At 35.7% G+C, this 15,549-nt stretch overlaps 1 protein-coding gene across 1 annotated transcript in view; it reads left to right on the top strand.

Annotated features, from left to right (window-relative positions):
• The first annotated feature begins 508 nt into the window (after positions 1-508).
• LOC129420664 (uncharacterized) overlaps positions 509-15,549 on the top strand; it is a 19,759-nt gene continuing 4,718 nt past the window's right edge. The window contains exons 1-14 of the mRNA XM_073866518.1: positions 509-555; positions 719-777; positions 1,241-1,267; positions 3,513-3,929; positions 4,042-4,434; positions 4,516-4,587; positions 5,004-5,393; positions 7,299-7,712; positions 8,347-8,466; positions 8,541-8,725; positions 9,935-10,092; positions 11,327-11,572; positions 11,658-11,820; positions 12,012-12,114. Coding sequence (XP_073722619.1) covers positions 729-777; positions 1,241-1,267; positions 3,513-3,929; positions 4,042-4,434; positions 4,516-4,587; positions 5,004-5,393; positions 7,299-7,712; positions 8,347-8,466; positions 8,541-8,725; positions 9,935-10,092; positions 11,327-11,572; positions 11,658-11,820; positions 12,012-12,114 — 2,737 coding nt within the window. The 5' untranslated portion in view covers positions 509-555; positions 719-728. The remainder of the gene's footprint in view (positions 556-718; positions 778-1,240; positions 1,268-3,512; positions 3,930-4,041; positions 4,435-4,515; positions 4,588-5,003; positions 5,394-7,298; positions 7,713-8,346; positions 8,467-8,540; positions 8,726-9,934; positions 10,093-11,326; positions 11,573-11,657; positions 11,821-12,011; positions 12,115-15,549) is intronic.

The following is a 15,549-nucleotide window of genomic DNA, read 5'->3' as shown; positions in this document are numbered from 1 at the left end:
ACCACATTTCATTTGCTTTGAAATGATAATAACACTATGAACTTTAACTACACAAAGATACAACAAAACAACAGAGGGTTTGCTTCTTTCTATTGCCAAACTTTTAGCTAAAGGATTTTTTCACCTTTGGCTTATTCATTTTGATGTTTTAAGGGGGCCGCCATTTTCTATAAAGCTGCTTTGCGTTCAAAAAAGCTATTGGGAATTTTTACGGGTTATTGTGGGTTTATATTGTAAACAAAGTTCAAATATCCATAAACGGTAAAGAATGTGTGAGTTTATGTGGAAACAACTTCATCATTTATTTAATGGCCTTCATTTATTTCATTTGCATTCACATTTGTTTATTTCAATGAGGAAGCAAACTCTTGAAATGACACATCTTTCTCAGCTGCAGAAAAAGTATTTCAAGTATTTTTAAGTGATTGTTTGTGGTTCCAATACTCCGCCCCTAACAAATAATTAAGACCCAGACTAACTAAACAACTAAAATAATCAGCTTTAACTGGTGAACAAAGAATCGTACTTTTGCTCTGCAGTAGCTTTTCATCTCAGGTAAGTAATTCTCCACATTTAGCCCATTTTATTAATATTTTAAATTATTAGTTATGAATATTGCATTACATTTCTATTTACAAATGTGCAATAAAAATATCTAATCAAATTCTATATACAGACACAGTTTATACATTTTGTGTATGATGTGTTTGAAGTGCAGGTTTGTCACAATGAGATTTTTAATCTCATTGTGGGTCTGTTTGCTGTTGTTGACTTATGGTGAGTGTTTAACACATCTTTAAATACACATCTGTCTTACGCTGTAGAATAATACTATTTTATTTATGTATTTCATATGTGTGAAGGCAGGAAAAAAACCTTTACAAAAAACTTTTAATTAATTTTAATTAACTATTAATTTGTATGTAAAATAAAAGTACAATGAAAAAAATGCATTAAATTTGCTAAATTTTAAGTGGCTGCAATCAATTTATTTTAATCTACATTTAAACAAACAAACAAAAAAGAGAAACTAAATAAAATAAAAAACTTGTTTAAATGTAGCTTAAATAAATTGATTGCAACCACTTACCCTAAACAATTGGGAAAATTGAATGAATAATTTTTTTTCAGTGTACAGCACGTCTTGTATTATTGCCTCTTTAAGATGAATCGCTTTTTTCGTCACTTTGGATGAAAATGTCTGCTAAATGTGAATATGAAAATATTTTCTGCTTAACAGGTAAAATGATCAGTGGACAAACATCAGGTACTATGATCAATCTTCATGACATTTACTTCACCTTTTGTTTCCTTGTTCTCTTTTCTTAAATTCTTGTTTAAATAAGGTTACAATCAGTAACCCTATCATATTTTGTCATGAATTATTTGTAAAAACTACAAATATCTTCATTTTTTTGTATTTTTTACTGTAGTAACACATTATTTCAGTGTTGTAATTACTTAAAGAGTTGTACAATGTGGAAGCAGGAACTTAATTCAAAACCTGTTAGAATAAAGTGATATGAAATTATATAGATTAATTTATAGATCAATCTCCTTATCCGTTTATATGTGTGTATATACATATATATCTCCCAAGGGTTTTTCCCTCCTAAGACTTTTTTTATTTCCTCGGCTAAACAGCCCGGGGTTTTTTTCTTCTAGGGTTTTTTTTAACCCGGGGAGGCAGCCTTCTTGGGCTTAACTTAGCTTCCTCTTCTAGACGTTACATTAGTAATACGCTCACTTATAATGTCGAGTCATAGCCGCAGCAAATTTAACTGCTTATGCTATCATGTATTATGCTGTGCTATCTGTCATTTTTATGCGCTTTTACTGCTTCTATTAATATTAAGCTGCTTTGAAACAATTAAGTATTGTGAAAAGCGCTATATAAATAAAATTGAATTGAATTGAAAAAAATATATATTAGGAAAGTTTTTATTGTATAATAATTAGCATACCGCTTTATATTATTACCTCTTCACAAACACAGAATCATGGTGTGAATAAGGGGTTAGTTACAAGATGCTAAAAATAGCAAAAACATCTCTGGGCTATAATGGTTTAAAATTCTTTCAAGATATGATCAACAGTCACTGAAACGTTTAACTCATATTGCTGCAGGGGTGAAGGGGTGGGACTGCTTTCATCATTCACATATTATCACATTTCTTCTTTAAACCTGGCAGTCAGCCCAATATCACAACCAGCTTCATCACTTTCTTGCATGTACATAACTTTAACATACCTAATATTTAGGTTGTGGTTTCATTGATGGTATATAAAAAATCTTCATTCTGCTTTTCAAGCTTAATTTGTGTTCGCTCAAAACAAGAATAAACTCATAGTAAGTCATTCCCTGCAGCCATTTTTTGAAAAGTTGCCCACCAGCATTTTTTTGTGATTTTCACAAAATGCCTTCCAGGAAAATTTTCTTCTAAAAATATATAAACATATAAGATATCAAATTAAAGAACAGACCCTCTCCTTTCCAACAAACAAACAAACAAAATGGGGAAAAATGTTTCATCCTATCTATATTTTTTTCTGCTTATAAACTTTTAAATATTATTTTACTTAAAAATATATTTTTTTTAGCAAAATGATGAAATAATTGCATTTTTGTGAAGAAAGGTTGTTAGAGATCAGATTCAGAACGATTATCAAAACATACATAGAGTTTAAAATTAGTAAATAACGTTTTGGCTTCAGTTTTTTCATGAGTAAGTGGATCCTTCTACTGGATAATCACGGTATTGCAGATTAACATTTAAAAATTCAGAAACACATTTTTTTATGCAAATGTTTTCTCTTAATTGACAAGATACCTCGTCAATGGCGGGGAAAGAGTTAAACATTTTAACCTTACAGTATATAGGTTGTGCTTGTTGGTATGGGTCTGCATGTGACGCATACATCTTGAGGCAGAGTGCACTTGCAAATATGTGAAAGGAGTTTTAGCTCTCATTTGAGGCTAAGTAAAAGAGACGCTCACTTTTGACAAAATACTCGCAAGACACTAACTTAAAGGCGGAGTGAACAATATTTGAAAGCCAATGTTGATTAATGTGAGAATCTCTTTTACCATAAACCCCTTTGACGCGCGTGTAGCAGGCTCATATTTTGACGACCCATGATGCACATGATTCTATAATCAGAGTAAAAGATGCTATAAAAGACACACTAGAGTGTAGTGGTTCTCAAACTTTTTTTGCCATGCGGCCCCCCTTGTGTACGGTGCATCCCTTCATGGCCCCCCAAGAACATATATGAAATAAAACATTCAATAACTCAAAATTTGAATTAAACAAAACATTAAATAAAAAAAATGCATTGCTGTTGGTTAGTAGCCTTATTTTTAGGTTTATTTACACAGAATGTATGATAAATTAATGTATATTATAAAAAGTAACACCACTGCACAAAACTAGGGTATACTTTTAGTTTTATTTATTACTTATTCATTGAATAAGCAAATGTTGTTACATATTTTTTTGTTCTTTTTACAGTACAATCTATTCTCTCTACAACAGTCAGCTCTGACCCGTGCTATGATTATAACATCATTGATGAATATTGGAGAGACATACGGCTAAACCCACCCCAGGACCGTGACCATGACGACAGTCTTGTTGAGTGGAACGGCTGGTATCGACTGTATTTGAATGGAGAAAGTGCTCAGATGTCTGAATGGTGTGTGAGTTTAATGGGATGTGGTGGTGAAACTGCACTGTATCTCAGTGGTTCTCATCCACGGCTTGGGGATGGAGTGGTGACCCGTGAGGTCATTGGAGGTAATTTGTGGGAATACCGGTGTGGTCACTACAGCTCCAACCCCATCCAAGTCAAAGCCTGTCCAGGAGATTATTATGTCTATCAACTTGTAACACCAAATGTGTCACTCAACAAGCCTTCATACTGCGCAGGTAAAGTTTTAACTCTTTTCCTCTAACAGTACATTCACACGGGGCGTACTAATAAATAATTAGTACTAATAAATGTACTAATTATAAGTAACATCTCTTTTCTTCCTGTCAGTTGCTTTCAGCAGCATCATCAATGATCCCTGTTACAACTATGAGTCTCTGGATCGTCCCTGGAGAGCAACAACTGTAGGTGGATTGTGGATTTGTGACAGTGATTTCTCCTGGAATGGCTGGTACAGACTTTATCATTATGGGATGAACATCCAAATGCCAGAGACCTGTGTTTATGCCTACATGTGTAACACGGTCATAAGTCTGTCACTCAGTGGTCCTCATCCTCAGATAGAAGACGGGGTGGTGACCCGTGAGGTCTGTGGGGGGAATTTGTGGTATAGTTCCTGCTGTGATGTGAAGTCAGAACCCATCAGAGTTAAAGCCTGTCCAGGAAATTACTATGTGTATGAACTTGTAAAACCAATAAACTGGTGTTCAGGATACTGCACAGGTAAAACGTTTGCCATTGTCTAACTTTTTCAAGTGTTTTCATATAACTGCAGTGATGTCTTAAATTACTTATTTTCTTTAGATGTCAGCACCGTCTCTCAGACAGACTCTACAACAACTAGAACTATGATTACTGGATCCAGCATCACCATGAGTAGGTCTCCATAATATATCATGTTTATAGATGTATATTTAGATACAGTATACTGGTAAATGGCTACAAGAATCATCTCATTTATGTTATTTTAGCCAAAGGGGGGACATTAGCTATTAGGACATGGGTGTCCTAACTTTCTTCTCAGCTAATGATGATACATTTTTTAAGTGAAAACAAACCAATGCTTTTGTTGTTTCATGCAGTCATCTCACTTTAAAGCAAGATTGGCATGTTGACTTTTTTTAATAAAAAACAACCAATCTCTAGTCAAGATAAATAATAGTGAGTTAAAATCACCTATAAATCTCAGTTGATTTAACAAAAAAATTAAGATAGCAATTTTTCTTTACAATGCATGATACATACAATACAAGTTGGATCTCTTATTGAAATATAATTTATTTTAATCTCAGGTGATCCATGCTCAAACTACAAAATACTGGACAACAACTGGAGAAACACACTTAATGTATTGAATATGTTTGGACATTTACATGGACATGATGACACTCGTGTAAAATGGCATGGCTGGTATCGACTCTTCCTGAATGGATCGAGTGCTCAGATGCCCGAGTGGTGTGTTAATGTCATGACATGTGGAGGTTTCAGTTCTCTGTGGCTTGCTGGTTCTCACCCTAAAGTAGAAGATGGAGTTGTTACTCGTGATGTCCACGGCTCTTATTATTATGAGTGCAATTATTACACATCAAACCCAATCCAGGTCAAAGCTTGTCCAGGAGATTATTATGTCTACAAATTTACCAGACCAAATCTAGCGATCCCACTGCCTAGCTATTGTGCAGGTACATTCATCCTGTTTAAATACTTTATGTTTATAATGAATTATGTTGTAGGCAGTGCTTTAAGTGGGCCGGAACGCCCCGGTACTCAGTACCGCCACTTCCAAAAATAGCTCTTGAGCGTACCACCACCTCTCCGTGCACCCAGAACGTGCTTTTAGCGTACCGGAACGCTCATTTGCACATCTGTTTAAAAATCAGAGGTTTAATTTAATCCTTTGGCTGCGCTGCGGCTTTTCAGAGCACCCTTGATGATGTACGCTTCCTAATTCGTCCCACCGAGAGCAGAGACTACATTACCCATACACCCTTGCGTTTACAAGTTAAAAGCGCATGCGTCGGACCATTGACATGGTCTTGGTGTCATTTTAAAGTTTTTTTCAAGCTCTTTCTATCTGAACAACTAGTTTTAGCATTTAACCATGCTGAAAATTTTACTCACATATCTACCTTTTGCACATTTTATTTATGTTCAAAAGCTCTTTCTACAGTAGCTCTTTCTAATGGTATTTTTTCAAAATCCTTTTTGCTCATTTTATTTATGTTCAGTAGCTATTTCTAGCTCAAGCAAATCCACAAACTTATAAAAGGATTTCTTATTTTTTACAAGGTCGTCTGTTGACTGCTGAATATAAAACCCCTTCAATATAGGAGTCGAGTCAGCAAAAAAAAAAATGCACACAAAATTCATAAATACACAACCAATTCAGAAATGCAAACAACATTTACAAATGCACTAAAGATTCACAAATGCACAGGACAAGATTCAAAAATGTATTTCTGATGCACACACAAATATATCTTGATTTACAAACTGTAAAAGGTCTGTGAACTTTACTGCATTTGTGTGTGAATTCCGAGACCCCCCCGTATTGGCTCGACACACACACGCTGTGTAAACTACTTCTTCTTTTTCGGTTTTATTGACGGTTGGCAAACCAGCTTAAAGGTAATGTGATTGGCTTATAAGTAAAAAATCCCCCACGTGGGGTGCGTTCTTGTGATTGGCTAAAACAAGGGAGATATCTGATTGGTTGCAGATCATTCCCTGTTTAAAAAAAGGCATTTGTGTGTCGAGCCAAGTCAGGGGAGTCTCAAAATTCACACACAAATGCAGTAAAGTTCACAGACCAAAAACAGTTTGTAAATCAAGATACATTTGTGTGTGCATCAGAAATACATTTCTGAATCTTGTCCTGTGCATTTGTGAATCTTGAGTGCATTTGTAAATGTTGTTTGCATTTCTGAATTGGTTGTGTATTTATGAACCCCGTGTGCATTTCCGAACCCCGTGTGCACCCGTGAATCTTCTGTGCTTCCCAAATTCTGTGTGTGCATTTATTTGTGAATTTTGTGTGCATTTGTGTATCCCGCGTGTGCATCCATGAATCCCGTGTGTGCACATGCGAATGCAGTGCGTGCATTTATCTTTATTGAGACTCTTCTAGCTCCATATTATCGGCACCTCTTTTGGCCCACTTAAAGCACTGGTTGTAGGCATACACAATATATGACAATTAGGCAGACTTGTTATAGATACTGTATGTTGAGATAAAAAATATTGTTATTGCATACAATGAAACCAGACTCAATATATGTAGTAAAAAAGTAGATAAATATTTTTATCCATCCACTCACATTCATATTTTAGGAACCGTGAATTTATTTACCCTACATGAAAATATATAAAATTAGGAAGAGTTGAGGTGCGTATTTACCTGAATGCAGTATACCCTATTACTGATATTGGCTAAATTGCATGTAAATGAAAAAAAAATGCTTATAATGTTATTGCACGTAAACAATTTTTGCATGTAAGCAATGTATCGGAGTTGGGGGGTGTGAGGTCCTTGAATGAATGTAATCTGCATCCAGTCTACATTTATTAATGCACTTTTTTCATAATAGTTGCTTTCAGCACTCCAAGTGTCGACCCGTGTTACAGCTACACCAGTCTGGATGAACCCTGGAGATCCATTGATAATTCTGTATATAACTACTACAACTACTACAACTACTACAATGTCATGTGTGATTATAATATCGATTGGAACGGCTGGTACAGACTTTTCATCAATGGTCAGAGTGCTCATATGCCAGAGTCGTGTGTCAGTCGAGGGATGTGTGGCACTTATGCCCCAATGTTCCTCAAAGATCCTCATCCACAGCTGGAAGATGGAGTTGTCAGACGATATGTCTGTTTGTCCTCATGGGACGGCTGCTGTCATACTGAATCTCATGCCATACAAGTCAAAGCATGTCCAGGAAATTACTACGTTTATGAGTTTGTCAAACCAATGGTTTGTGCTGCTTACTGTGCAGGTAGAGAATTTACTTATTTCCACTTTAACTTTTCTGTTTGAAAAAAATTCCTATTGATATTAAATGTTTGTCTGATCCCCAACTTTAGGTAAATCCCAGCCTTGCAACCAATCCTATAGACTTGAGAAAGTATCAGAGTGATTTTTAGGATCAAAACACTATAAAGGAATATTATATATCTTAATATGAAATATCTTTGCTAGTAATAATTTAGCACAGGAACCGAATAGCAACATAAGCCAGTAATATCTCAGGACCAAAACATCGCCCTGCTGAAAAACAGCCAAAACCTGCCAAATCTGGCAGTCTGGTTTAAGATGGATTAGTAGGCTGGTTTTAGAGGGGTTTTGGTTACTTTTAAGCTGGTTGTTTGGTCTTATCTGGCCCTCCTAGCCTGGCAAAGCTGATGTTAGCTGATTTGATCTGGTGGGTCAGCTGGTCGTCACGTTAAGGCCAGCTTAACCCTTTAAAACGTGGCCAAAGTCCATCTGAAACCAGTTTACTAAACTAGCTAAATTCAAGCTGGGCAACATCTAAAACCAGCCAAGCAATAAATGTGGGACTCAAAACTTTATTAATTCAGGGAACCCGGAATCTGTGTGACATCATCTTTCTGTCTCTGTTCTCCTGTCAGCTCCGACTGATCCGTGTCCTTCGCTCAACTGTACTGAAGATGAATATTGTGGAGAGAGGAGCGGTGTTTACGGCTGTTTCTGCAAAAACAACCAAACCAGAACTGATTCTGACTCTTTTGGTTAGAATCATTTCACAACATTTCTAATGTAAAACTTTATATTTTAATTCTGACAATCTATTTTTCTCTTTCAGATTTCTTTGAAACCTGTGAGAGCAGTACAGGATCTATATCTGTATCTCGCTGTCAGCTCTTTGAAGCTGGTTTTTCAGCAAGTGACCTACATCTCAATGATCCCAGCTGCAGAGGAACCATCCAGAATGGCCAAGTGGAGTTTAGTTTTGATAACAATGAACACAACTGTGGTACAAATCTTGTGGTAAGACTCAATACCTATACTGTAGTGATGGGTGATTTTATTGATTAATTAATACATTTATACAGATTATTTCAAATTATAAAACAACCCGTTCTGGTGCCCCACGGATTTCATAAGTATCACTGTGCCACTGTTGCTGCGTACTGATTTATGAAAATAAACACCACAGTCTTTAATCATATTTTTAATTGGTCTACAATTGCACAATTAATGGCGATATCCAGATCCAAGTCCACTTTGCGTCGTTCCTAACAACGCCCCTTAGCTGTTAACATCAAACTAAACTTTTCGTCGCGCTGACTTCTATTCAGGCGCATGTGAATGAGTCAGAATGGAAACGCACGTGCCACGATATTTTGCAGGTCGCTCCATAGCAAAGTTCAAGTCTGTTAAACTCTGACCTGCGAATTCATATCATGATACGAATAGTTTGTGCCCATCAATATCAATAGAACATATTGATTTGTGCAGTAATAATTCATACATGAAAGTACACAAAATGCAGAAGTACACTCTATGAAAGAATGTGTAGTTTTTACATATTGTTTTGTTTTATTCTATTTAACCCATCATGTTTACTTTGTGTTCAAATAAATAAGGGACAACACAAGATCTGTTAAAACAACACAAAGATTGTTATTCCAAAAATAGCACAGAGATGTGTCAAGTTAAGGACAACACATTAAATGTGTAGCTTGCATTATAATGCAATGGTTATAAAACTTTATTTCAATACATCATTCATAAACATGATTTGTGATTCCTGTCAAATTGATTCATATTAACAGTGAAGACTGACTACAACATTAAGCTGACACAATTTTTTGTTGTATAGCGACCTCTAGTTGTTAAAATTACATATTAAGCATATGTGGTGAAAATCAAGTTTGTAAAGCTCTACTTCCAAGTCAGTATTGTGTCCTGCTCCCACGCACAGTGTAAATGCTCTAATATGTTAACATGAGTGCCAAAAAATATGCTGCAAACATGCAACTCATTTGTGCATTGTAAAAGCTATGTGTCTGGATATGCAGAATGTTGCATCTATGTACACAATCACTGGTGAATTTGCATATTCATAGATCAGTGTATATCAAATTATATATTAAATATATAAAACCATCATACATAGCTTCATATTTTTAATATTAAAATGTTTTTTTTTTTATTGATTTGTATTAATATCTAAATTATGTTTGTGTTCCACAGGCCAATGGCACTCATATCATCTACGAGAACTTTATTCTGAGTGGACAACAGTCATCTGGAGACATCATCACCAGAGAGAGAAATCTAAAGTTATCTTTCAGCTGTGCTTACCCCCAAACCCAAACACTTTCTATGATAGAAATCAACCCACTGGAGAGGTGAGACTTCTTTTGTACTGGCTAGACATATAAAAGTCAGTATACACTCCCCTCAAGGATAATTAGGAACACCTGTTCAATTTCTCATTAATGCAACTATCTATTCAACCAATCACATGGCAGTTGCTTCAATGCATTTAGGGGTGTGGTCCTTGTCAAGACAATCTCCTTAACTCCAAACTGAATGTCAGAATGGGAAAGAAATGTGATTTAAGCTATTTTGAGCGTGGCATGGTTGTTGGTGCCAGACGGGCCGGTCTGAGTATTTCACAATCTGCTCAGTTACTGGGATTTTCACGCACAACCATTTCTAGGGTTTACAAAGAATGGTGTGAAAAGGGAAAAACATCCAGTATGCGACAGTCCTGTGGTCGAATGCCTTGTTGATGCTAGAGGTCAGAGGAGAATGGGTCGACTGATTCAAGCTGATAGAAGAGCAACTTTGACTGAAATAACCACTCGTTACAACCGAGGTATGCAGCAAAGCATTTGTGAAGCCAAAACACGCACAACCTTGAGGCGGATGGGCTACAACAGCAGAATACCCCACCGTGTACCACTCATCTACACTACAAATAGGAAAAAGAGGCTACAATTTGCAAAAGCTCACCAAAATTGGACAGTTGAAGACTGGAAATAGGTTGCCTGGTCTGATGAGTCTCGATTTCTGTTGAGACATTCAGATGGTAAAATCAGAATTTGGCGTAAACAGAATGAGAACATGGATCCATCATGCCTTGTTACCACTGCGCAGACTGGTGGTGGTGGTGTAATGGTGTGGGGGATGTTTCTTGGCACACTTTAGGCCCCAATAGGGCATCGTAATTAAACGGCCTACCTGAGCATTGTTTCTGACCATGTCCATCCCTTTATGACCACCATGTACTCATCCTCTGATGGCTACTTCCAGCAGGATAATGCACCATGTTGCAAAGCTTGAATCATTTCAAATTGGTTCCTTGAACATGACAATGAGTTCACTGTACTAAAATGGCCCCCACAGTCACCAGATCTCAAACCAAGATGCTATCCTATCAATATGGGCCAACATTTCTAAAGAATGCTTTCAGCACCTTTTTAAATCAATGCCACATAGAATTAAGGCAGTTCTGAAGGTGAAAGGCGGTCAAACACAGTATTAGTTTGGTGTTCCTAATAATCCTTTAGGTGAGTGTAGAAGAATGACACATGACTATATCGCATTATAACTGATCTATGTTTGTTATTTTCCCAGCGTTGTGCACAAGACCCTTCCTGCTGGTCATGGGATGTATCAGGTCCGAATGATCCCATATGAGGATGTTGGGTTCTCTCAGCCCTTCAATGGTAGTGTGAATGTAGAACTCAACCAGGAGATTTTTGTTGAGGTTCGTGTTGATGGGGTTGACAGTCGACAGTTGGTGACAGTGATTGACACATGTTGGGCTACACCTGTGAATGATCCAGATTACAGTCTGCGCTGGGATCTCATCACTGGAGAGTAAGAGACAAACATTTCTTTGTGTTTGCTGTAATGTGTTTAAAGACATTTAAAGGGTTAAATAAATAATCCTCCTTATCCTCAGGTGTCCAAATCCACATGATAACACAGTGAAGCTTCTTCAGAATGATGTCTCAACATCCAGCCGTTTCTCCTTCAGGATGTTCATCTTCAGCTCAGATTCCACTAAAGTTTACTTGCACTGCGCTGTTCATCTTTGTCTTCTGTCAAACAATAACTGCACAACTGTGAGTTTATAAACTTTAGCAGAACTTATGTACTGTAATGTTTCTGATACTAAGTAGATTATATAAATGTTACACTAAACATTAATTGTAATGTAGTTATGTTTATTGTGCTCTTAATTGTGAGATAAAAATGGATTATGTTTTCTCTCTATCTCTCTCTCTCTCTCTCTCTCTCTCTATCTATCTCTCAGTCCTGTGTCCCTGGATATCAGCGGAGGGCCCGCAGATCTCTGGATATCCATGACAGTTCCTCCATATCCATGGGTCCTCTGATTAGGTCTGATGGAAACACAGGTGAAGATTTCAGATGTTTTCTTATTTATAAATCACTGGATCCACAGTATCATTTCACTGTTACATTATTTTTCCTCCTCACAGATATCTTAAATCAAATGAAGATTATGTCTGTGGCTTCATGTTTGTATAGTTCTCGGATGGTGTTGCTTGTTTCTCTGAGTTTTCTTCCCTTCCTTCAGTAGATTTCTACAAAAAACAGAGCAAACTTTTACATGCATATCATTTAATCTCATTTAATAAATTCTTGCCTTATTAAAACGTTGTTAGCTTATTGCTTATATTCATCGATAATGACTTATAAGGATTATAATAGTTATTATTTTACAATAAATTAACCTTATAGTTTTTTTAAAGATGAATTGCAGGAATAAAGATCCTCAGACTCATGTTTATTGACTTCATGCAGAAACAGAAGATCTCAAAAGAGTTTTGCTGAAGTTCTGTGAAAGATAAATATGTGTATTATAATATCAGTTTATGTAAATCTATTCTAACAGATGAAATGATATGAGGATATTTTTGTAATGCTAAATAATAGAAGATTAGTAAGTGGAGAAGTTATTGTTGTAAAGAAAATATTCTGGCACTGTCATGTACTTGGACATGTTGGAAATGTTGACTAACCAGTTAAAAAAAAAAAAATTCAGTCACTGATAAGCACAAGTTTCTAAAAATAACTGCCTATTTGTTTCCTTCTAGTTTTGTGCTTCTCATCAGCTACGATGTCTTAAGATATAATGCAGCAATAAAAAATAGGCTACAGGATATTCATAAATCACATATTTTTAAATAACAGGTTATGTGAACTATATTTTAGCATTTAACAAATGTTTAACATTACTCCATATTTGTGCAGTGAATGTTAAAGAATTGACCATTAAAAAGTGCATAAAACTTCTGACAGTATTATAATGTGGATAAAGTGGAAAATACCTAAATAGTGAACATATGGCAGAATATGCAGTATCTATTACTTTAAATAAATAAAAAATAATGTTTCTATAGATGGCTGATAAATGAATGATTACAAATTATAAACATTTATGAATCTTAAATGCAACATAATTTTAGTATAGTTCTTTGTGTTTAAAAACAATTTGAAAAACATTGATTGATAGATCAAAGACCTTGATATCTTTAATATAGACTGAGTAAGATCATGTAAAAGATTAAACATTTAAGTAAAATCAATGATTGAAATCAATCGATAATCTCAAAATTATAATTTCACAGTGTTCACTATTTGGCTTGGTGACATTTAGCAAAAACATGCATCTTTGGGTTGTTCATTGGACCATCATATGTAAAGCTGCTTTAAAATAATGTATTTTTTAAATTAAAGATGTGATGAAATTATGTCATTATGGGGTGGTTTCCTGGACAGGGCTTATCCTAGTCCCAGACTAAAATGCATGCTTGAGATGCCTTAGTTTTAAAAACACCTTGCACTGACATCTTATCAGTGACCTTGTTTTTTTCTGAAGATGCACATGCAGTATTGTTTTTTGTAAGGTAAACTACTGAAATTCCCTATCCTGGATTAATCCCTGTCTGGGAAACAGCCCCTAAGGTAATGTAGCCCGATAGCCTTCATTGCTAAAAACTGATATAAACTTAACATCATAATTTAACTGTCATCAGTCAGTCAATCTTTTCAAATCTATTCATGCAAAAAGCAAGTGAATGAGGAAGCAAATTTCTAAAGTGGACAAATGTTTTCATGTCACGTGAAGACAAACTGGTTTACAGTATGATAAAGAGATGACTTCTGGTTCCAGTAAAGCACTTCAACTGCATGCAGAGGAGAGAAAATCCTTGAATTTGCTCTGCGGTACCATTTAATCTCAGGTAATGTTAAGTATTTTTTGAAATATTTTATTTATATAGCAAAAAAAAATATGTATAGGGGCTTTGAACCAGAATTTTTCCCCAGTTGGTTCGTTCCGAACAGAAACAGTATTTTAAAGTTTTCGGGTCAACCCTAAAATAGATGTTCCTGAACCGGTTAGAACAAAAAAATTAAGTTCCTGAACCGGTTAATAACGTTCCATGTCAGCTGTGGGACATACAAATAAGTATGCTGATCATTAGGACTTTAACCTTAAATTATTAGTCTACATAATTTTCCATAAGTCTCTATCTTGTCATCAAACATTAAAAAAGGCTACATTATGTAAGCGGCGTAACTGTAATTCTGACATGCCCACATTTGTTAAGTGCACTTAAACACGCATACATACACAGACGGAGGACGAATGCCAAACGGCGCTTCGGGAAGAAAATGCAGCATAAACAGTCGCTCCACATAAAGTGTAAATTACGTTGCTTTTCAGTGCTTTATTTACCAAATGTATTTTACTGGACTACAGTATGAGACACAGTATACCGCATCTCTCTCTCTCAAGTTTACACATCAAGAGTTCTGATCTTTGAAGGGCGGAGTTGGACCAGACACATTCAACCGCATGTGCGTAGTGCGTACAGAAAATTGCTCACTTTAGCGTCTTTTAGTGGTAAAATTGTTTAAAATCACTTAAGTGTGAACATTTGCAAACCTTTGAAACACGTGCAAATGATCAACTTTCACTCTATTTAAATTTGCGTATTAGTCCGTGAATCGCATGCGAGTCGAACCGTGGGTCGTGATCTGTACGGATCACGGATCAACTGCGATCCTTTGCACCACTAATTAGTAAAAAACAAACATCTTGAGATACTTGGTAGACTACAATATTTACCTTTTATGATTGAGCATTAGAGACTTGGGCTTGAGTAGACTACTTGCTGGTGGCAAGCTTCTCATTTCTCAGACGAGTCAACAATGACTAGAAGTGAACTTCATTGAGTATTGCACAGAAATCTTGTCAAAGAATGGAAAAAAATAACGTTATTAATTGGTTACCATTATTTTAAATAAACGTTTCTGTTCCAGAACATATATAAAGTATTTTCATGTCTGTTCCTTGCAAAACATCAAAAGTTTCTGGTTTTTGTTTTCGTTCGTGAACCGGTTCAAAGCCTTGGACGCATTTAATATATATGTGCAGTATATGTACATCATTTCTGTGCAGGTGCAGGAGTTGCAGGTTTGTCACAATGAGGGTTTTAATCTCATTATCTGTGTGTCTGCTGTTGTTGATTTGTGGTGAGTGTTTAACACATCTTTAAATACACACCTGAAGACCCAGAGTTGTGGTTTAGAAAGACACTGTAATAATAAATGTGAAGTGACTGGCATTTCCAGACATTAAATCATTGTGATTATATTTTGTGTTTAACAGGTGAAATTAGCAATGGACAAGCATCAGGTACTGTAATCAATCTTCTACTTCATATCATCTTTACTGTAATAACATTTACTTCTTTTTTTAAGATCCATTGCTTTCTGTACAGAGTATTACTTCTAAAGAGTATTAAACATGGATATTTTTT

This window comes from Misgurnus anguillicaudatus, chromosome 4 (genome assembly GCF_027580225.2).
Source record: "Misgurnus anguillicaudatus chromosome 4, ASM2758022v2, whole genome shotgun sequence".
NCBI classification, from domain to species: Eukaryota; Metazoa; Chordata; class Actinopteri; order Cypriniformes; family Cobitidae; genus Misgurnus; species Misgurnus anguillicaudatus.
This window is presented reverse-complemented; position numbering and strand designations above follow the sequence as displayed.